Source organism: Lissotriton helveticus, chromosome 2_2 (assembly GCF_964261635.1).
Source record: "Lissotriton helveticus chromosome 2_2, aLisHel1.1, whole genome shotgun sequence".
NCBI classification, from domain to species: Eukaryota; Metazoa; Chordata; class Amphibia; order Caudata; family Salamandridae; genus Lissotriton; species Lissotriton helveticus.
This window is the reverse complement of record NC_136060.1, coordinates 522,061,639-522,087,755: the sequence shown is the minus strand read 5'-3', so window position 1 is coordinate 522,087,755 and position 26,117 is coordinate 522,061,639. Positions and strand designations below refer to the sequence as shown.

Here is a 26,117-nt window from a genome sequence, read left to right as displayed (position 1 = left end):
CCAGTAGCAACTGACAACGAGCAGCCCAGCACCAGTCAGGTTGCAGGAACAGCAGACGTTGGCCCAGGAGTAGTTGACTGCGAACTGCCAAGAAACCAGCCTGCTGAAGAAGTCCAGGAAACTGAGCCAGGAGTAGCTGAAGACGAGCTGCCAAGCATATGGCCAGAAGAATGGATACCGATGATTGATCTGACCGAAGATCCTATCAGAACAAGAGAACGACTTAGTGAAGGTAGAGAGTGGACTAGTCAGGAAAAGCAAGGCACAGGCGAAGAACCTCAGCCACTTGAGATTCAAATCAAAACTGAGGAAGGAGAAGGTCAGACAGGGACAGAGCACGTGATTGATACAGATCCAGTGAATAAGACTGAACAAATATCCGATACTGAGCAAGTATCTGAGACTGAACAAGTACCTGATACTGAACAAGTGCAGGATACAGAACAAGTGTTCGATACTCCTCCATTAACTCCTGATGTGGATAAGGGACAGACTAGACATAGAGTAATAGTTCGAGCAGAAGAAAATCAAGAGATCGAAGTGCTTGAACAGGATCAGATAGAGTTAGAAAAACGGGTTCAGGAAACAGAAACAGAAACAGAGACAATTGAAAGCCAAAAACAAAATATTCCTGAACAAGGCCAGATTAGCAACCAGGCAGAAGAATTTGATGCTAGCCCTGGAACTAGTCAGATAAGGGAAGTAGGAGAAGAAAGTGGAGAAGAATTACCACAAGATAAAGAGAACAAGAGAAGAAGAAAAGAAAGTGAAGTCCAAGTACCAACTAAGAGAATAAAGAAAAGAAACAACCTTGAGCCTAGGTTTGTAAAAAGACTAAGACTAAGAATAAAGACAGTGGAAGAAAAACGTGCAGAAGCAAGAAGAAGTGCTCGAATAGCAGAGCAGGAAGAAGACTCTTCCAAAAGAAGGAGTGAGCGAATAAAAAGACAAAACAAAAAGTACAAGTCTCCTGAATGGACACTGGTTTTGGAGGAGCTTGAAGATCTTGATATAACTGACGTGAGTGACGGAGAACCTGTCCCAGAGTACTCAGCTGAAGAGGAAGACGAGCCACCGTGAATTTGCACAAAGTAAGCTAATTGTGTAAAGCAACAAAGAGGGGTTCAAGAGACTCCTTCTGAGCTAAAATGTCTGATTCAACAGTGAATGGTAGACCTAGTTGCAGCCGTTTTAAGACGTGTTGCAAGGTGTGTATATGTAGTATAGTAGTACTGATAGTTATCTGGATAGGATTAACAATTTTCATTCCCTTTGCTGTAAGTAAAGATACTAACATTGTCCCTACTGAAGTTGTAAATACTGACAGTGAAGAGCTGACAACACAGAGTGTAGAAAGACATGAGAGAGCATTGAGACAAACTAAACGAGACTTAGAAGCATCAGATGAGAAAGGACTACATTATCATGGCATGAAGAACAGGACACATTTAAATGTTTTCGCAAACTTGTTAATACACTATGTAGAGACTATGGAAATTGAGGATTGCTATGTCTGCATGAAGCTACCTACTTCGGTGGCTGAAGGCGTGACATACCATCATCTGCCATTAACTTATGGAATTTCCTGTAGCATTTTAGCTAGTTTATTTTACAAAAGGGGACCGTTACAGTATTATTACTCTAACAATGACGTGATCTTTTCTGAACTACCTATACGTGGGAACTTGAATCCTGTACATACCAAAACTGACACCATAAGATATATGGGAGACTACTTTCTGACTATAGGGAACATTGACATAGCAGACGCACACAGAGATAACTTGACTTGTTCTTTGCGTGAGCAGGAAAAGATGTTCCTGAACATGGCAGAGAAAAGGAGAATTAAAATTCAGAAGAAGGCTAATGACGAAAGTCAGAAAAAGCCAAAATGGGCAGAAAACATGGAAGGCACCTCATCTGGTGGAGCGGGTCCTGCTCTGTTGCTGGATTTTGAAAAGAAAGGCAAGCTATGTCTTCACCGCGAGAAGACTAGCTATTATAATAATGTTTTCATTGGTTCCAGTGAATGCGAACATAATTACAAGGTAATTGGAGGTTGGGGTTTCAAAAATGGGTCAGAGCCTGTGTTTCCTGGAATTTATTATATTTGTGGGGACAAGGCTTATTTCAAATTGCCGGATCACTGGTATGGAAGCTGCTACTTTGGCATTGTCTTCCCGAAAATATACCATGTGAATGGGAAAGCTGGAAGCAATGAAGATACTAATGGCTTAGTGCGTAGTAAAAGAGAAAGTATAGGTGAAATTATGGGTAGTATTTTCAGTGCACTGATACCTGGAGTGGGAGTGGTTCTGAACACTCACAGAATTTGCAAATTGTCTACTATAGTAGATGTGCTGTCTACTGAAACAGCTCATGGATTCCTGCTGGTCAATACTGAAATGGTTGCGATCAGATCAATGGTTTTACAAAATCGACTTGCTCTTGACACCTTATTAGCGAAAGAGGGCGGAGTCTGCCGGATGTTGAAGGCGCAACATTGTTGCACTTATATTCCGGACAAAAGTGTACAGATCAAAAGATATGTGAAAAACATTACTAATTTGGCAAAGGAACTCAAACCACTCGAGGTTGATAGTGCCTGGAAGAGACTGGTAGATGGTCTCTCAAATGTAGGTCATTGGCTTGCTGGCATAGGTAAAAGCTTATTATTCAAAATTCTGATGCCTATTGGTATTATAGGTCTTATTATACTTTCCATTTTCTTATGCTGTAAATACCGCAAGCGCACCAGAAAGCACGAGGTTAATGCAAGAGGGGTGAAACGAAGTGTGGATGAGATTGAATTAGAGGAAGTGAATGATCAGATATACAAAAAGGTGAAGACTTCTCACCCTGCTAAAACTGAAAGAGAAAAGCTAGAACGGTTGCTGGAAGAAATAGAACTTTATAAAGTGTGAAAGAAAGTTGGCATCTGGTTCCATTATAATTTGTGATGATAGTAGATATCATCAAAGAGGGGATTGATGAAGCAAAGCTTCGCATATTTTGCGGCTTGCCGAAATCAAGAACCTCATTTATGTGTAATAAGGTAACCCGTGTATGTTTTACTAACGTTTATATTAAGTTTGAGTAAAGTTTGAGACGCTTGCCTATGTGTATTTCTAATGAAATTAATCCATGTCCTCTAAAAATGGCCGCCGCTTGTATTTTAGTTACTGCGCATGCGTCAGCCACACTCACGTGTCCTGACGCGTCTGCAGAAGTGGAGGGAAAGTTATGCGCATGCGTAATTCATAGCTGTGCTTATCATGTGGTACTGCTCGTGCCACTGCTCTTGTATTTCGTCTAAATGTAGCTAACATTTAAATTGCATAAGTTTATTTCTTGATGATGAGTTAAAAGTACAAACCCTGCGATGTGTTTTCATAATGACATTATTATGTATTAATTTGTTTTCGCTTACTTTTCATGTACCGCGGGCAATGGGGGTCTGAGTGAGAGGAGAGCCATATTGGAGGTCCCTTCTGCGCCTGTGCGACATTCGGCAGCACGAGGGACCTTGGCTGATGGAACATAGCCAGCTGGCAGTGATGGGCGAGATGCTCCTGAGAAAGTCACCTCTGCCCTGCGAGAACAGCGAATGTGGCTTCTTATATGTTACATTGTATAGATGTGCTACTGTTAGCTCATGGGAACCCAAACATGCTAGGCGGTCCCAAAATATGTAAATGAAGGCTTGAAATCGCATATTGTGATTGGTGTGTTACCCAAATCCTACCTTAGGACCAATCGAAATTGAGGGATTCTGACACTTTGCAACATTGGGGGGTGGTACACTGTCCCAAAACTGTATATCTACCCTGGGTTCACCTAGTGAACCGTCCGACTTGTCTGGTTTAGCTGACCTGTCACTGACCCAACGCACTCAATAGGTGACTGAAAATACAGAGAGCTGCGGAGCACTCTGTCCGAATTTGACCATAGACTAAGGTTTTACTGAACCTTAAAGTGCTGGCAAGGCACTTAGCTGGGAGTTCGCTGACCCAATCGGGGTCTTGATCGATATCTGCAGAGCGGGTGGAGCGCAGGCGTTGCTTCCTAACTGTGGGTTCCGGTCCTGTCCTGAAGAGGGTCCTGTCCTGAGGGTTTGCTGTCCTGTCCTGAGGTCCTGTCCTGACTCTTATTCCGAGGGTATCCTGTCCTGTCCTGGGTGTCCATTCTGCACCTGCTGTCCTTTGAGGGGTATCCTTCCTTGAGGGTTTCCTGACTTTAACTGACCCGTGGCCAGGGTTTGGTTTCCACACCTTTCTAGGTAAATACTGCTCCGAAATCTCTTGAAATTCTTGCACCTTCTGAATTTCTAACTTTTGCTTCAATAAAGTTCAACATTGCAAATGTGATATTTTCCATGCCTTTCCGCAACTATTGAAAGTCATTTAAAATTTTGCAAAGTTATTTCTATGTCTTCTCATTTGTTAGAAATTATATTTTGCATAGCAGTGTGTTATTTCCTGATATGGTCTAGAACTTCGTTGCCTAGGTTGTTCAAAGGCCCTTTCACCTTAAGTGAAGCGTGTTATTCATTATAAGTTCTTCTATAATCACACACACTTAGTCTATCACTGTTTTAGATAATACTGACTTGCATAAGTATCTTTTCTCGTTACATTTTATTAGTACTTTGATGATTACTCTGTCATTATTTCTTTCTGCCTATGTGATTTACGTTATCTTGGTCATTGATTGCCTTATTTTACTGTACCTCATGCAAGAAAATATTGAACTTTAGATAAACATTTTAAAACTTCCAGTTGTCCGTGGTCATTTACACAGTATTTGAATGTTATTGGTTGGGTTTGTATTTTGCTGCTTTTCTTTACAGCTAGCTCCCTGATTCATTGTGGTCATTAGGCACCCGCATCGGTGGATGGTAAGTCGGGTGTACTGAGAATTGGTAGCAGGGAACACACACACCAAATTGGTAGAGCTCGTGAAGTCACCTGATCGATGTATATGGTGATTTAAAAAGTATATGGGCCCTGAAGCCGGAAACGGCGAAAACTATTGGTCGGGTGGCCTCGCGCGCTCTATCAAAAACAGCAGCATACTACCATAGCCTAGGATTAGGCTATGCAACAAATGTGTAATGAATTTAGCATCAAAGAAAACAAATATAAAAAAATGTTTTTATTGGGTTAATCACAATGCACTATCACTTTCGTTGGATTATTTCGAATGCACTGTGAGTAGGCTAGCAAGGTTACGACATCAATATGAACTATTTGTGTAATAATATGGGAGGCTGCGATAATGTATTGAAACTGGTATTATCTCCTCCATGGCATAGTCACAGTATTGTGCGCCAATTATTACAATATAAGCAACACAGCAATATTAATACTATTGAATTTTCGCCGGATTAGAAGTTAAAATTCATTCTAACCTATGTGCAGTTTTTTATCGGTTTAATATTGAGGAAATCTATTTTGGAGATATAAACATAGATATTATCATAATGTGTATGTGTTTTTAAATGTATTTTATACTCTATGAATATACTCATTATATGTATCTTTATTCTGAATTTTATATTTTAGAATTTTCTAATTCTAATTCAGATTACAAACTGTTTACATTTTTGCTGAGTTTGCACATATCGAAATGGGAAACAAGGATTAGCCCGTAATTCAAGTAGCCTGATAGTATGTCTATCATGTCTATAAACTTACAGCATGAGCATGTGATTATTGCAACCAATCACGGTTAAAATGAGTATGGCACTTGCACTTTAAATTCTGCCTTCCCTCCCCTATGCGTCATGTGACCAAGGCCTCTGGGTAGGCCGAAACGTTATGCTGAGGTGGGCCTTCCATGTAATTGAATAAAATCGCTGCTCACCTGCACCCTGGGTCTTCCTCTCTTCTTCTGCGCCGATGGTATCCGTTACAAGGGCTCCTGGTGAGAGAATGCTGAGATCGTTTTCATATATATATATATATATATATATATTACCTACTGGCGATAGCCAGTAGGTATATATAGTTAGGATTGTTTTCCATAGGGAAATCGCAACATTCTATTGGGAATAACTTTGGCGCCGGTTGAGGAATCTTCCTGAAATTTTCCTTAACTTTGCCTCGTGACGCTCCGGTCCTTCCCTGAAAGTTTGGGGGGGATTCGTCAAGCGGGGGCCGAGATAAAAGGGGGGGTCCCAAAACGTGTTTTCCCCATGTTAATTTCCATAGGGCGGTTGGACTCACTTTTAGCCCGAATGGCTGAATGGTTTTCCACCAAACTTGGCAAAATTGTAGGGACTGGCAGCCCGATGTGCCTTTGCTATGTCTCAAGATATGTGCTCCAGTGGTTTTTATGAAAAATTACTTTGAAAAAATATGTATTGGGCTACATTGGGCTATATATATGTTAGAGCCCAAATGTAGCCCAATGTAGCCCAATGTATCCCAATGTAGCCCAAAGATGGCCACCAGAGACAAAAAAACAAATGTTGCCCAATTATCAGCCAGATGTAGCCCAACTATAGCCCAATGACAGACTGTCCCAGAGTGTTCTAAAGATCAACTACAGCGCTAACAGTCTTATTTATGAGAAAAGTATGGCACAGCTGAAGTCATCTTGATTGGAATAAAGTGTTAACACTTAAAACATTTAATTTGCAAAGGAACAAAATGAGGGGGTTCATTTTGCCATAGAAATTATGATTAGTGCTGAAGAAAGAAAAATTAGGGCACATTTTGAGTGACTTCTCAAATCCTCTTATATTTCATTAAAAAAATTCTGATATGCAGTCTCCCAAGATGGCCACCAGAGACAAAAGAGCCTGTGCTTAAAAACTCTGTTAGCAAAGCAGGCATTTGAGATTTAAAAAACGTTTTAATATATAAAAACGTTATCCACTAATAGAATTAGCATTTAAAAAACCTTGCGAATTCAATGAAAAAACCATAGGTTTCAGGCCTTATATAGTTAGGAATTAGCATTTAAAAAACTTTGCGAATTCACTGAAAACACCATACGTTTCAGGCCTTATATAGTTAGGAATTAGCATTTAAAAAACCTTGCGAATTCAATGAAAAAAACATAGGTTTCAGGCCTTATATAGTTAGGAATTAGCATATAAAAAACCTTGCGAATTCAATGAAAAAACCATAGGTTTCAGGCCTTATATAGTTAGGAATTAGCATTTAAAAAACCTTGCGAATTCATTGAAAACACCATAGGTTTCAGGCCTTATATAGTTAGGAATTAGCATTTAAAAGACCTTTGAAATTCACTGAAAAAACCATAGGTTTCAGGCCTTACATAGTTAGGAATTAGCATTTAAAAAACCTTTGAAATTCACTGAAAAAACCATAGGTTTCAGGCCTTATATAGTTAGGAATTAGCATTTAAAAAAACTTTGAAATTCACTCAAAAATCTGGAGTAGCAGCAATATTTGATATGGCTGGATTTCAAAATTATTCAAGAGAGCTGAATGGCTCTCTCTTCTCCCTTTCTCACCTTAAATGCAAGGAAAATCCAAAGGTCAGGTGTGAGGCAAGCAGGCCATGCCCAAAGTATCAGCAACACTGTATATATATATATATATTCACTCAAAAAACTATAAGTTATAGTGGTGTTATAGTTAGCTGGACATTTTACTCATAAAAAACCATTGAAATTGCTCCTCTATAGTTAGTTGTACTAACTATATTTCGCGCACCCGCAATCCACTGCTGATGATGTCACATATTAGATCATTCATGACATGGTCAGTGGCATCACTGATGACATCTCAAATGACATCACTGATGACATCACTGATGACATCATCCACGTGACAATCACATACACCTTTTCATACACTATTACAATTTTTCATCACTCTTTGTAAAATACAGAGTATCATATTTAAATCCATTGTCACAGCAATACAAGTATCTAAAAATCCACTCAGTGATTCATAGATGTATACACACATCTAATCACTTACCTATGAATTCACTCATACATGCTGTCAAGGAACAATAGAACACTATCAAAAATACTTATACATCTATATCGACATTAAACAACAGCACGCATCCTATTCACATATGAAGTCATCCTACTCACTTATGCAAACAATGGATCATACTTACATATTTACTTAGCAAAACACTTATACAAACACCACTTCTTCTATTCAATTAGATGGTAAGTCATACTTAGTGAATTATAAAATCATTATTACAAGTATACAGTTATCCATACAGTCACTCACACAATCATTGTGTCTTATGTATACTTATTTATATACAACAACTGACACATACACTGCCTTTTATTTTTCTAGTTTGTTGGACCTGTACCATTGAGAAATATATTTGCTCATTACCACACCCATAAAGATATTCACTCACCCAAACAACTGTTAGAACATGTAGTTTTAACTTCATATATCTACTGAATCAACTATTCACACATCTTTGGACAGTCACACACCCCCCACCGAACCACACACACTTTCACACTCCCATACAAATACTCAGTTAACTAATCAATAACTAATATAGAGTTTCACATAGCTAGTAACCAACTGTAGAATCAGTTTACACAACAACTGACAAAGTGATACAGATATTCACACAGTTTAGTCACTATCCACTATATTTAGTGAGACATTATAAATTGATCAAGTAAACAGTCAATTACACTGCTACTAAATCCTCCATCCAAATATTTATTTATATATATCCATTTATTCTTCAATGCAAATTGCTATATATATATAATGCATATTTAAATAACAAAGCAAACCACATTCACTGGATGATGTCATCAGTGATGTCATCAGTGATGTCATTTGAGATGTCATCAGTGATGTCACTGACCATGTCATGAATGATCTAATATGTGACATCATCAGCAGTGGATTGCGGGTGCGCGAAATATAGTTAGTACAACTAACTATATAGGAGCAATTTCAATGGTTTTGTATGAGTGAAATGTCCAGCTAACTATAACACCACTAAAACTTATAGTTTTTTGAGTGAATTTCAAAGGTTTTTTAAAAGCTTATTCCTAACTGTATAACTCCTGAAACCTATGGTTTTCTCTGTGAATATATATATATATAGCAGTTTGTTTTCGCTTGGATGGGGCTTTGACAGCTCCCACCAAGCAAAAGCAAACACTCTGCTCCCAGCAAATGGGAGCTGTAAATCCGCCCTTGCTTGCTCAACAGAGAGTTTTCATCACCTTCCCTGCCCACAGACTTGAGGGCAGGGAAAGACATGAAGCTATTGATCGCGCATGCACGGAGCGGAATTTCCAGCAGCTTTCTGTGTGCAACAGCAATGCAGGCACCACAGGAGGCAGAGCAGGGCTGTGATTGTAGGCACCTTGAGGCCCCTCCCACAGTACTCAAAATGCAGACTGGGAACACTGGGTAGGACTGGGGCACCATTTAATTTGTGGCCTGTCCCTGGGGGATGGAGTCACAGGGCCGAATTTGGGTCTCAGAGGAGGGGTTTCACATGTGGCCAGGCACCAAGGGTTAGGTTTCCCAGGGCCAAAATTGGCCAAGGGAGGGGGGTGGCACAGGACTCCTCCCCATTTAAGTTGTGGCCGGGCCTCAGGAGATAGGGTTGCACGTCCATTCTGACCATAATGTTCATTTCACAGAAATTAAAACTCCACAAGAGGCCCTTACAAATATAAACAGCCCCAGCTAAGGCCCTACTTCTATAAAGGACAAATGATTCTAACTCTTGGGTTGGCCAAGGTGAAGCAAGTGCTTTTTCTTGGCAAATCTATATTGGAGGATGATCTGAAATGCTTCATGCAGGTGAATGCATTGTTGCAATCTATAGAGACCATGATAAGTAGGTTATTTCTTCTCATGTGGTGAGAGGAGACTCAATGGTCCTCCCTTTACATTCAAATGTGCAAATCACTTGGACCCATCCACCCTAGTAGTATGCAAAGGTCTTCCTGCCTTTTGCTAGGATGACGGACAGATTAACAAGCGGCCATCAGAGCATTTCGAAGGACAGAACACAAAGGGGCAGACTCCTGCCTTCCCTCTCTGAACCCACTAAGATCAACTGCGGTGTACCACAAGGATCATTGCTCAGTCCCAAGCTCTTCAACATCTACATGGCCCCTCTCACCGCCATCGTCAGACAACATGGACCCAGCATTGTATCGTACACCGACAACACACAACTCATCCGCTCCCTCACGAAGGACCCCGAAACCACCGGTTTGAGCTTGCAAGAAGGTATGAAGTACATTGCAGCTTGGATGACCCCTGAGAAGACAGAAGTCCTAGTACTCAGACCCTACCCCGCTGCATTTGACAACTCCTGGTGTCCCTCTGCAGTCGGCAACCCCTACACCCACTGACCACGCTCGAAACCTCAGCATCATACTAGATTCCTCCCTCAACATGACCTGGCAGATCAAAACCATCTCCTCCACCTGCTTCAACACTCTCCGCATCCTCTGCAATTCTTTTAAGTGGTTCCCCTTTGATGCCAGAAAGACTGTTAAGCACACACTCATAACTAGCAGATTGGACTACAGAAATGCCCTCTTAGCTGGAATCGCAATAACAACAGTTGATGGATAAAATGTGGAACAATGTCATACATTCACCCCAGTGCAGAGATCTGGGCCTAAATCTGTCGTTTTTTTGCTCACCATGCCATTCCAGTTTGAACCCAGCCATATGCAAATCAGTCTCAACCCTGTACCCCGTGGGAACAGTCAAGACCGAACTACCAATCTCGGTCCTCCCTAGACTGGAAATAAGCATCAACAAATCACTGCTTTGCAAACTCCAGACCATCCAGAACACTGTAGCCAGACTCGACCTCCGAATCCCACGACATGAGCACATCACTAAACACCTGCAAGTCCTCCACTGGCTCTCCATCAAGAAAAGAGTAACCTTCAAGCTACTGACCCACACCTACAAATCCCTCCACAACATCAGACCCAAGTACCTAAATCAAAGAAGCTCCTTCTAAACACCCACAAGGTACCTCTGCTCCACCGACCTCGCCCTGGCAGTAAGTGTTACCCCGCTCATTCACAGAATCAGAGCGGGTGGAAGAGCCTTCTTCTACATCACAGACAAAGCCTGGAACGAGCTTCCAGTTGGCATCAGACGCTCCCCTACTCTGCACACCTTCAGGAAGAGCCTCAAGGCCTGGCTCGTCAGCTGATCCGGAGGTGCACCCCCAAGCGCCTTGAGACCCTCACGGGTGAGTAGTGCACTTCAAACCTCCTGATCGATTAATTGACACTCAGACCCACTAACAGACGAGCTCAGACAAACTCACCCCCAATGACAGACCCATTGAGACAGTCATGCGCTCACTCACAAACTCCCTTTCAAACGTTACAAGTCATAGATAGGATTTCGTTTTTAAGTCTTTGAAATTCACTTAAACAACCAAAGGTTACAGGACATTATAGTTAGGAAATCAAAAAACATAGAAATTCACTAAAGAAAGAAAAGATTAAAATTAGGCTCAGACTTCACTTGTACAAAACCATTACGATTCAGCAGTTAAAATTAACTGAGCAAATTATAACTGATGCACCCGTAATGCACTGTTTATGACCTCACATATTAAATCACTCATGACATTGTCGGTGACATCACTGATGGTTTCTAAATTAACATCACTGATCACATCACAGATGATATCATCCAGAGAACCACTCAAACATCCACTCATACCCATATACAACATCTCACATACCCACTCAAACACCCACTCATAACCATATACAACATCTCACATACCCACTCAAACACCCACTCATACCCATATACAACATCTCACACTCCCACTCAAACACCCACTCATACCCATATACAACATCTCACACCCACTCAAACACCCACTCATACCCATATACAACATCTCACACACCCACTCAAACACCCACTCATACCCATATACAACATCTCACACACCCACTCAAACCCCTCATACATTAACATCTCACACACCCACTCAAACACCCATCATACCCATATACAACATCTCACACACCCACTCAAACACCCACTCAATACCCATATACAACATCTCATCACACCCACTCAAACACCCACTCATACCCATATACAACACCTCACACATCACTCAAACACCAATCTCACACACCCACTCAAACACCCACTCATACCCATATACAACATCTCACACACCCACCAAACACCACTCATACCATATACAACATCTAATAACACCACTCATAACCATATACAACTTCTCACACTCCCACTCAAACACCCACTCATACCCATATACAACACCTCACACACCCACTCAAACACCCCACTCATACCCATATACAACATCTCACACACCCACTCAAACACCCACTCATACCCATATACAACATCTCACACACCCACTCAAACACCCACTCATACCCATATACAACATCTCACACTCCCACTCAAACACCCACTCATACCCTATACAACACCTCACACACCCACTCAAACACCCACTCATATCCCATATACAACATCTCACATACCCACTCAAACACTACTATACCCATGTACACCATCTCACACACCCACTCAAACACCCACTCATACCCATATACAACATCTCACACTCCCACTCAAACACCCACTCATACCCATATACAACATCTCACACACCCACTCAAACACCCACTCATACCCATATACAACATCTCACACACCCACTCAACCCCACTCATACCATATACAACATCTCACACACCCACTCAAACACCCACTCATACCCATATACAACATCTCACACTCCCACTCAAACACCCACTCATACCCATATACAACATCTCACACACCCACTCAAACACCCACTCATACCCATATACAACATCTCACACACCCACTCAAACACCCACTCATACCCATATACAACATCTCACACACCCACTCAAACACCCACTCATACCCATATACAACATCTCACACACCCACTCAAACACCCACTCATACCCATATACAACATCTCACACACCCACTCAAACACCCACTCATACCCATATACAACACCTCACTGACCCACTCAAACACCCACTCATACCCATATACAACATCTCACACTCCCACTCAAACACCCACTCATACCCATATACAACATCTCACACACCCACTCAAACATCCACTCATACCCATATACAACATCTCACACACCCACTCAAACACCCACTCATACCCATATACAACACCTCACACACCCACTCAAACACCCACTCATACCCATATACAACATCTCACACACCCACTCAAACACCCACTCATACCCATATACAACATCTCACACACCCACTCAAACACCCATCATACCCATATACAACATCTCACACACCCACTCAAACACCCACTCATACCCATATACAACATCTCACACACCCACTCAAACACCCACTCATACCCATATACAACATCTCCCACTCCCACTCAAACCACCCACTACAACATCTCACACTCCCACTCAAACACCCACTCATACCCATATACAACATCTCACACTCCCACTCAAACACCCACTCATACCCATATACAACATCTCACACACCCACTCAAACACCCATCATACCCATATACAACATCTCACACTCCCACTAAAACACCCACTCATACCCATATACAACATCTCACACACCCACTCAAACACCCACTCATACCCATATACAACATCTCACACTCCCACTCAAACACCCACTCATACCCATATACAACATCTCACACACCCACTCAAACACCCATCATACCCATATACAACATCTCACACACCCACTCAAACACCCACTCATACCCATATACAACCTCTCACACACCCACTCACACACCCACTCATACCCATATACAACATCTCACACACCCACTCAAACACCCATCATACCCATATACAACATCTCACACACCCACTCAAACACCCACTCATACCCATATACAACATCTCACACACCCACTCAAACACCCACTCATACCCATATACAACACCTCACACACCCACTCAAACACCCACTCATACCCATATACAACACCTCACACACCCACTCAAACACCCACTCATACCCATATACAACATCTCACACACCCACTCAAACACCCACTCATACCCATATACAACATCTCACACACCCACTCAAACACCCACTCATACCCATATACAACATCTCACACACCCACTCAAACACCCACTCATACCCATATACAACATCTCACACACCCACTCAAACACCCACTCATACCCATATACAACATCTCACACACCCACTCAAACACCCACTCATACCCATATACAACACCTCACACACCCACTCAAACACCCACTCATACCCATATACAACATCTCACACACCCACTCAAACACCCACTCATACCCATATACAACATCTCACACACCCACTCAAACACCCACTCATACCCATATACAACATCTCACACTCCCACTCAAACACCCACTCATACCCATATACAACATCTCACACTCCCACTCAAACACCCACTCATACCCATATACAACATCTCACACACCCACTCAAACACCCATCATACCCATATACAACATCTCACACTCCCACTCAAACACCCACTCATACCCATATACAACATCTCATACACCCACTCAAACACCCACTCATACCCATATACAACATCTCACACTCCCACTCAAACACCCACTCATACCCATATACAACATCTCACACACCCACTCAAACACCCATCATACCCATATACAACATCTCACACTCCCACTCAAACACCCACTCATACCCATATACAACATCTCACACTCCCACTCAAACACCCACTCATACCCATATACAACATCTCACACTCCCACTCAAACACCCACTCATACCCATATACAACATCTCACACACCCACTCAAACACCCACTCATACCCATATACAACATCTCACACTCCCACTCAAACACCCACTCATACCCATATACAACATCTCACACACCCACTCAAACACCCACTCATACCCATATACAACATCTCACACACCCACTCACACACCCACTCATACCCATATACAACATCTCACACACCCACTCAAACACCCATCATACCCATATACAACATCTCACACTCCCACTCAAACACCCATCATACCCATATACAACATCTCACACACCCACTCAAACACCCACTCATACCCATATACAACATCTCACACACCCACTCAAGCACCCATCATACCCATATACAACATCTCACACTCCCACTCAAACACCCACTCATACCCATATACAACATCTCACACTCCCACTCAAACACCCACTCATACCCATATACAACATCTCACACTCCCACTCAAACACCCACTCATACCCATATACAACATCTCACACTCCCACTCAAACACCCACTCATACCCATATACAACATCTCACACTCCCACTCAAACACCCACTCATACCCATATACAACATCTCACACACCCACTCAAACACCCACTCATACCCATATACAACATCTCACACACCCACTCAAACACCCACTCATACACATATACAACATCTCACACTCCCACTCAAACACCCACTCATACCCATATACAACATCTCACACACCCACTCAAACACCCACTCATACCCATATACAACATCTCACACTCCCACTAAAACACCCACTCATACCCATATACAACATCTCACACACCCACTCAAACACCCATCATACCCATATACAACATCTCACACACCCACTCAAACACCCACTCATACCCATATACAACATCTCACACACCCACTCACACACCCACTCATACCCATATACAACATCTCACACACCCACTCAAACACCCATCATACCCATATACAACATCTCACACTCCCACTCAAACACCCATCATACCCATATACAACATCTCACACACCCACTCAAACACCCACTCATACCCATATACAACACCTCACACACCCACTCAAACACCCACTCATACCCATATACAACATCTCACACACCCACTCAAACACCCACTCATACCCATATACAACATCTCACACACCCACTCAAACACCCACTCATACCCATATACAACATCTCACACACCCACTCAAACACCCACTCATACCCATATACAACACCTCACACACCCACTCAAACACCCACTCATACCCATATACAACACCTCACACACCCACTCAAACACCCACTCATACCCATATACAACACCTCACGCTCCCACTCAAACACCCACTCATACCCATATACAACATCTCACACACCCACTCAAACACCCATCATACCCATATACAACATCTCACACACCCACTCAAACACCCACTCATACCCATATACAACATCTCACACACCCACTCAAACACCCACTCATACCCATATACAACATCTCACACACCCACTCAAACACCCACTCATACCCATATACAACATCTCACACACCCACTCAAACACCCACTCATACCCATATACAACATCTCACACTCCCACTCAAACACCCACTCATACCCATATACAACATCTCACACACCCACTCAAACACCCACTCATACCCATATACAACATCTCACACACCCACTCATACCCATATACAACATCTCACACACCCACTCACACACCCACTCATACCCATATACAACATCTCACACACCCACTCAAACACCCATCATACCCATATACAACATCTCACACTCCCACTCAAACACCCACTCATACCCATATACAACATCTCACACACCCACTCAAACACCCACTCATACCCATATACAACATCTCACACACCCACTCAAACACCCACTCATACCCATATACAACATCTCACACACCCACTCAAACACCCACTCATACCCATATACAACATCTCACACACCCACTCAAACACCCACTCATACCCATATACAACATCTCACACACCCACTCAAACACCCACTCATACCCATATACAACACCTCACACACCCACTCAAACACCCACTCATACCCATATACAACATCTCACACACCCACTCAAACACCCACTCATACCCATATACAACATCTCACACACCCACTCAAACACCCACTCATACCCATATACAACACCTCACACACCCACTCAAACACCCACTCATACCCATATACAACACCTCACACACCCACTCAAACACCCACTCATACCCATATACAACATCTCACACACCCACTCAAACACCCACTCATACCCATATACAACATCTCACACACCCACTCAAACACCCACTCATACCCATATACAACATCTCACACACCCACTCAAACACCCACTCATACCCATATACAACATCTCACACACCCACTCAAACACCCACTCATACCCATATACAACACCTCACACACCCACTCAAACACCCACTCATACCCATATACAACATCTCACACACCCACTCAAACACCCACTCATACCCATATACAACATCTCACACACCCACTCAAACACCCACTCATACCCATATACAACATCTCACACTCCCACTCAAACACCCACTCATACCCATATACAACATCTCACACTCCCACTCAAACACCCACTCATACCCATATACAACATCTCACACACCCACTCAAACACCCATCATACCCATATACAACATCTCACACTCCCACTCAAACACCCACTCATACCCATATACAACATCTCACACTCCCACTCAAACACCCATCATACCCATATACAACACCTCACACACCCACTCAAACACCCACTCATACCCATATACAACATCTCACACACCCACTCAAACACCCACTCATACACATATACAACATCTCACACACCCACTCAAACACCCACTCATACCCATATACAACATCTCACACACCCACTCAAACACCCACTCATACCCATATACAACATCTCACACTCCCACTCAAACACCCACTCATACCCATATACAACATCTCACACTCCCACTCAAACACCCACTCATACCCATATACAACATCTCACACACCCACTCAAACACCCACTCATACCCATATACAACATCTCACACACCCACTCAAACACCCACTCATACCCATATACATCTCACACACCCACTCAAACACCCACTCATACCCATATACAACATCTCACACTCCCACTCAAACACCCACTCATACCCATATACAACATCTCACACTCCCACTCAAACACCCACTCATACCCATATACAACATCTCACACACCCACTCAAACACCCACTCATACCCATATACAACATCTCACACTCCCACTCAAACACCCACTCATACCCATATACAACATCTCACACACCCACTCAAACACCCACTCATACCCATATACAACATCTCACACACCCACTCAAACACCCACTCATACCCATATACATCTCACACACCCACTCAAACACCCACTCATACCCATATACAACATCTCACACTCCCACTCAAACACCCACTCATACCCATATACAACATCTCACACTCCCACTCAAACACCCACTCATACCCATATACAACATCTCACACACCCACTCAAACACCCACTCATACCCATATACAACATCTCACACTCCCACTCAAACACCCACTCATACCCATATACAACATCTCACACACCCACTCAAACACCCATCATACCCATATACAACATCTCACACACCCACTCAAACACCCATCATACCCATATACAACATCTCACAAACCCACTCAAAAACTCAGGAAACCAGTGACAGAGAAGCAAGTTCTTGCACAACCACTCACTCCTCCATATAGCCACTCACACAGCCAATCACTCACCCATAGAGTCACTGACACACTTACTCACACACCAATACACCCACTGATACACCCATATAGCCACTCAAACATACACATATACACCCTTACAGCCACACATACCTACTTACACACCCATAGAGCTACTCACATATCCCCAAAACCATCCACACACCCACTCAGCCACTCGGACACCCACTCACATACTGACACAGGCAGTCATGCAGTCACTCATATCACATATCTTAGATATGGGATCACTCATTAGTAGTATAGCTAGTATTCTAATCTAACGTTTGTATTAGTTAATATATGTGTTTAACACTCATAAACACTTAAAAAAACGTACCCTCAATGATTTTATCAGTGATGTCATCAGTGATGTCTTTTGAGATATTTTGAGTTTTTCTTAAATCTGTTTCCTAGCTATAATGTATAATTCATATATGTAATTTTATTGGAGACCATATTTAAGATGTGTTACTCACGCTCAGGACACTCACATTGTTACCACACATTAAACACGTTGTTTCCATGCTTGCAGCTGAGTATTTTTACCCAAATTGACATGTTGTTTACATGAGGCAGTATAATGGCATAATCTTAAGTATTACTTGAAATGTTCCCATCACAAAATTCTCAGATCATTCCTGAAGGATTCTGGGATTCACAGAGGCTAGCCACCATCACCTCCCCAAGACTCCTGAATAGCATTAGAATAAAAAAAATACCTTTATTCTTACTCTACCTTCTCATGCACCTACAGTACTCCTAGTGATAAAAAGCCCCTGCACATATATATGCTTTAGAACTTTTAAATAAATAAATCTGAATCGTGTCTTATAGAATTGTGTTGCATCCATACAGCAATAGCCTTGAGGCAGGAGTTAAAGGTGAGTTGTGTGTCTCGTGTATTTTATTGCTGATTGAGGGTGAATCATCACAGTGAGAGTGTTCTATTGATGTTCAGTCTCATCTCCACATAACAGGTGTCAAGGACTGAAGAACACACATCCACCAAGGATTGAGTAAAGATTGAAAGACAAGATAGAGGCAGGACAGCAAACACTTACACTTGTGTAAAGCCTACTTGGCTCCACATTCAAAGTCAATCAGAAAGGTTTATTGTCATGGCCATATGGACATATTTTAGAACCTCACAGTTGAGATGTCTTAGAAGTGTGAGGGTGTAAAGGGAATAATCGCTGTCCAACTACCAATGTACTTGTCCGAAGGGTTGTATTACTGGGGCCACCGTGGTAAAATGCAGATGAGTAGAGCTGTGTCCAAAGAGGCGCCCAATGTATCGATCATGGACTCTACTCCCAGGCCTTGGATCCCATTGGCCGATTACATCCATGTGGGAAGGAGTAGTGTGAGATGCTGCCAACACATCTGCTGAGAGACTGGAAAAAGGAACGTTCACATGTTTGACGGATGTATTCCCTCAGCACGTCATTTGTCGCTGAAGATTACCCTATTATTGATCAAAAAGTTATATTTTCTTAGTTCCTTTTCGTTTGCATTCCTTTTCAATGCCTTTTTAATCTCTTTCCAGGTCCTGACCAGGTCTGGTTAGTGAACGGCCCCTCTCTCTGTGCTGGAAGAGTATCGATCGTGCACAATGGGGTGTGGGGTAAAGTCTGTGACGACTCCTGGGATCAGAAGGACGCGTCGGTGGTCTGCAGACAGCTTGGATGTGGAGCTGTACAAAGCTATCAGTATAATTCAGCTTTTGGGAACAGCCCTTCGCCAGTTCTGATGAGTAATGTCCAGTGCCAAGGAGATGAGTCTGCCCTGTGGAAATGTGCCCAGCGAGGCTGGAATTTTAATACCTGTCCAACAGGGAGGAATGCTGGAGTGACCTGTGCAGGTAAGGAGTGTAAGCTGAGTGTAAAATAAGCTTAATTGCATAATGAAGACATTATTCACTTCAGTCAAAATGCAAAAGTGACCTCTGTTGGGAGGCACTTCATCAGGTGGGTCTGGATGAACCATTAAGACCCTTAATGATATATCTTCAAGCAGATAATGATGCACTCTGGACCTAGCAAACTCCCTTCCTGCCTGTGTGCTTGCTTCTTGCTCCTGCTCTCTGTATCTTCCCAACCGTTACGACTCCTTCGGTAGAAGGAGGGTTTCACAAGTCAATCCCTGCCCTCTGTCGAGCCACCTAGAAGCAGACTTTATGATTTCTCTTGTCGGTGTGTAGTTTGCACCATCGACTGAGGCATTTTTTTTAATTTTAAGCACTTAGCAATGATCGTAAGACTTCGCGACAATGTTTACTACCCTGCGATCTAGTCTTCCCCATCACAGTCCCCTTCCCTACATCCTTCCCTATATCCTTCCCTCTGTCCTTCCCTCCATCCTCCCTCCGTCCCTCCATCCCTCTCTCCAACCTTCCCTCTGCCCTTCCCTTCCTCCATCCCGCCTTCCCTCTGCACTCCCCTGCCTCCGTACTTTCCTCCGTCCCACCCTCCCTCCCTCCTTCCTGCCTTCCCTCCTGCATCCTTCATTCCCTCCTTCCCATCCTCCATCCTTCCCTCTGTCCTTCCCCCATCCTCCCTCCATCTCTCTCTCCATCCTTCCCTCTGTCCTTCCATCCCACCCTCCCTCCATCCCTCTCTTCATCCTTCCCTCTGTCCTTCCCCCCACCCTCCCTCCATCTCTCTCTCCATCCTTCCCTCTGTCCTTCCCTCCATCCTCCCTCCCTCCATCCCTCTCTTCATCCTTCCCTCTGCCCTTCCCTCCCTCCATCCCACCTTCCCTCTGCCCTCCCCTGCTTCCGTACTTCCCTCCTTCCCTCCTTCCCACCCTCCATACCTCCTACCTTCCTTCCCTCCATTTCATCTTCTTCTTTTTCTTTGGCATCTCTGTAAGCTTGGCACTTGCAGGTTGTTGATAGAGGGAAAAGGGAGGATACAGGGAAGAGGGGGAGTATTTCTGTTAAAAGAAAAGAAATACTCAGAGGAGTGTAGAGATTGTTGGCATCTTGCAGAGAGAAGGGGCGGAGCCATCTCACTCAATCAGGTCACTCAGATCTCATATTGTTTGAACTGGGTTCAAGAAGAAGGACCAAGGTGTGGTTAAAAAAAACATAAAACCACAGAAGGATTGTGATCAATATTTGTGTTCCACAAAAATGTTGTCTTAAATGAATCTTGTTTCATGGCCATTGGGGACATTGTCCACATTACTAAGTTAGCATGAGCTTCGCTACCATGATGCTGATTTTGCGCACGTTACTACATGACTTTATTTTTTCGAGACTCTGTTTATGCCTTTCACATGAGAACCGTCTGCTTTTTAGGTTCTCTTCTGCGCTCCTGGAGTTTAGTCTGAACACGTTGTACAAGGTCGATAAACAATGCCCCTTGTTATTCTGTTCTGGTCAGTCCCCAGCACCTCGACATAACATGCTAAACACAGCTGCAATGCTGAAGACACGTGCTTTGATATTACTGGGATGCATGTTATTTTAACACACACATGAAGAAAGCCTTTTCATGGAGAAGACCTAGGCTGTTCCTATGATGTAAACCTTCCATCTAGGCTTTAAGGTACGGGTTTGCTGTCAAAGCCCAGAGATCTTTTTTTATATAAACGTCTTCTAATCAAGGGGAGGGTAGTTAGGCCTTATAGTCCTTTTTTCTTTATAAAAATGACTTCCCCCTTTGTATTCTACTCTTAGATTATGCAATTTGCTGCTTGTAGTGGCTCGTACACTGTATTGTAGAACATGATAGTTAAAATAAACATTTTGAACTAATACAGTGACTCTGTCTATTCTCATTGTGGACAAGTACAAGTGAGTGAGCGAAAGAGTATGCCTTGCTACTGCGATTCCTGAGAGAGTCAGGAGTGTTGTGTTCTGGGTTATCTAATCATTTGTAGCTTCGTGATTTTTGGAGGAGAACGAATGAGCCATTATAGCTAGTCGGTTTTGGGATTTTGGGTACTAAATTGATAGGTTGGTACACCCTATACAACGAGGTCCTGTTTTCCTGCACATAGTTATGTGTAGGTGCAGAATCCCCACAACAGGGCCCCCCCAATGTTTGGTCTGGTTCTTATCTGTGAGACTCTTGAGTAATGCTTGTGTTGTCCACAATCCCCTCACTTCTGTTTCCGGAGACAGCTGTGACGGCGTAACCTCCTATATTGATGTTTTATAGGTTCTCTCAAGCTTGAAATTATAAAAGGTTTCTTCTCTTTCTTCTTAACCCATTATTGCGCTGCCGCCCTTTAGGTTGTCGTTCTTTGTTCTTTGTCATAGCGGCTGATATTATCCGGCCTAATCGAGCAGCAGTCAAAGCTTATTTGACTCAGTGCGAGTCCCTGATACTGGTGTTGTACTCATTTTTGTAGTAGAAGCAGATGCAGCTTACTGCTTTGAAGTATTTTATTCTTGGGTCACATTTCTGGCGGTAGATGGAACAGATAATTTTTTTCACAAATTTACTGACATGCCCCTTCCTTGAGTTTATCAGCCTTATAGGGCTCCCGAAGTTCCGCTAACCATTTGGCAACACCAAATATGGTCTAATGGTGCCCTTACTCACCCAATAACGCTGGTTCATTTAGGCCAATAGATGGGGCCACATGGCCGGTTTTGGCTGGGTATACCCCACACCCATGTTATCTGACAACTGCAACGCTTTCAGAACTTTGCGTGTTACATACTTCTTTGATACACATCCATAGAGCTGTTATACAGTTCATGGCACGCATCTTCCAGGTGGGACCACCTGGCATTGCAGCGCAACCTGTGGGTCCAGGTGCTGTGACCATCAGCCCGTTTATGTGTTATTCAGTGATGGGCAAGCGTCCACAGAATAAGGATGAGTTACCTTATTGGCTTGCTGAGAAATTTGGGCAACTAGAAGCTGTTTTTCCAAACATTACTCCGGTGGAGAAACACAGGATATTAACTATAAGTTTGCCTAAAGGCTTAATTCCTGAATTAGCTGATTGTAACACCTGGGTATTCTAAATGTTTCAGCACTCCCTCCATGACAATACTCCCTTCCATGGTAAAACGTGTTCAAGGTGAACACAGAGCCGAAGAGGCTGTAGAGTTGGGAATGAGATTGGTGGGGCTGTTCTAAGTGGTTGCTAATATATGATCCTTGCCAATGTCAAGGGTGATGCTGTGAGCTTTCAAGTGGCAAACCACTTGGCATCTGTACCAGATGCAAACAAGCTAAGCAAATAACCAAAGATTATCGCAATGGCTTATAAACCTATTGGCTGCAATAGTCTGGGAGTAAAGATTTTTACTCAAACGCAAACTCAATCTCAAACACAACAAAAAACCCTGACAGATAAAGATGGGTGCCTTTTCTTTCCTAAAAAGAACTGGAAAAATAAAAAACATGGGCAGCAACAGCAAAAGCAAGGTTAGCTTGCAGGTTCACCAATACCTGAGTCTCTGAGCGTACTTATAACTTGAAAATACCTGATCAGCGCTCTCCTCGTTCTTTACAGGACACATGAGTCTCTCAAGTCGGTGGAGGAGAACGCCAGGATCGTGGCAAAGGTAAACTTGCACCACAGGGACGAGATCAGCCTCAACAGTTTGAAGGTAAAGGAACACAAAAGGATCTGCCTTGTTTTTGACCGCTATATCAAAGGTAGAAAGTTGCCGCTTTAACAGCGAGATATACCTCAGAAGGTGAGAACAAGTCACCGAGACTGGGCATGGGCAGTGACTCTGCTCAACAGCGCAGCAGAGGTTACCATAGTGCAGGAGGCACTGCGTCCCTGTCTGGAGGTGACAGCAACGGATACATTCATTAAAGTGGAAACAGATGATACCCGGGTTGCCCCCCGTATACACTTTATGATGTTACTTTCCAAATTGAAGATGATATACGGCTTCCGATCAAGGCACTTTTCTGGGAAAATTTAACCTTCTCGTATGACATTTTGTTGGTGGGGGTAGACTGGCCTCCACCCTTTGTGTTAGCTAATTCTAGGTGGGAGGACGTGATACTTCCGAATTTTTCGCATTACGTCCCTGAGGAGCATGCCAAGGCTTTTGCAGAAGAGCGGTCTGCAGCCCTTGCCCTGGCGGTGTATTTTAATCAAGTGAGCTCTTATATCGATTGACCGGCTCATGAGATACCTTTACAATTTGTGCCACAACCGCAATACCCAATCAAGCCTGAGGCTAAGGCTCATGTTTGTGAAATTCTAACACAGTTAGAATATCAAAGAGTGATTCAACTATTTACATCGATGATGCATAATCCTCTCTTAACGGTATCATAACATGACGGTTCATATCGGATTGTATTGGATTACCGAAATTTGAGCAGTTATTGTCACACTTTTGCAGTGCAGAATACACACAGCTCTGCGCTGGTGAACAGACTTGTCCGTAAAAAGTACAAAACTACACTGGACATTTCCAATGGTTTCTGCAGTCATAATCTCTCACCTGAGAGTCGTGACTTGACAGCATTTACCGCCGTCGGACTTCCGAAACAATGTATATGTTTGCCTATGGGGTATAATAATAGCCCCGGGGCATTTGCGGCATGCGTTGTGTCTTTTCCAAAGCATAGACCCAGATGCGTTCTCATACGTTGATGGTATTTTCTAATGGACGATGAACTTATGCCGCATCTAGTCCAAGTCGACAATATAATGTTATCCTTCACCGACTATGGATACAAGTATAATTTTGCAAAATCGCACATCGCTCATTTGGCGGAGCTCTTTTTTGTGCTATGAGCTCAATAAAGAAGGACTGGGGCTAGCCCCCCACTTCTTGGAGAAATGTGCACAATTGCAACCCCCTTCTACACTGAAGAATCTTCAATACTTGTCTGGGATTTTTGAATTTCAAGAGGATATACATTCCTGATTATGTCCAGCATATCAAACCACTTTATGCATTGAAACAACCAACATTTTCTTCTGCCAGCTGGCTTCCAGAACATACCTCTATCCTACATTTGTTGCAATCTGACTTGTTTGCGACTAACTACTTGTTGACGTGTGAGAATACCACAAACCTGGTAATACGAATAGTTCCAGGGGTGGTGGGTTTCACTTATTTGAAGTTCAATGAGGGAGACACAGTACCTATTGCATATAAATCACATTTGTACATGTCGGCTGAAATGCGATTTTCCAATACTGAAAAAGTTTTGACAGAGGTGCAGATGGTGACTCTTAAAGAACGCTCTTTGGCACACGGTAAACGCATTACTATGGTCACCCTTCTCCCTGCTTTAGAAGCAGTGACTAAGGCGAGTGTACCAAGCTCTAAGGCTTTACATACGCGCTGGATACAATGAGCTGTATCATTGACATCGGCTGATCTCACGTTTATCTTTCATCCTTCTCTTCAGACACAGGAATTCTTACAGTATGAAAATGTTCATCCTCCTCTGTCCTTGCTTCCTTTG

General features: G+C 43.0%; 1 protein-coding gene across 1 annotated transcript in view; it reads left to right on the top strand.

The window, feature by feature from the left end:
• The window catches only part of LOC144821929 (CD5 antigen-like), a 228,649-nt gene that overhangs the window by 88,807 nt on the left and 113,725 nt on the right, over positions 1–26,117 (top strand). The window contains exon 3 of the mRNA XM_078679079.1: positions 20,255–20,569. Within this exon, the coding sequence (XP_078535205.1) occupies positions 20,255–20,569 (315 nt within the window). The remainder of the gene's footprint in view (positions 1–20,254; positions 20,570–26,117) is intronic.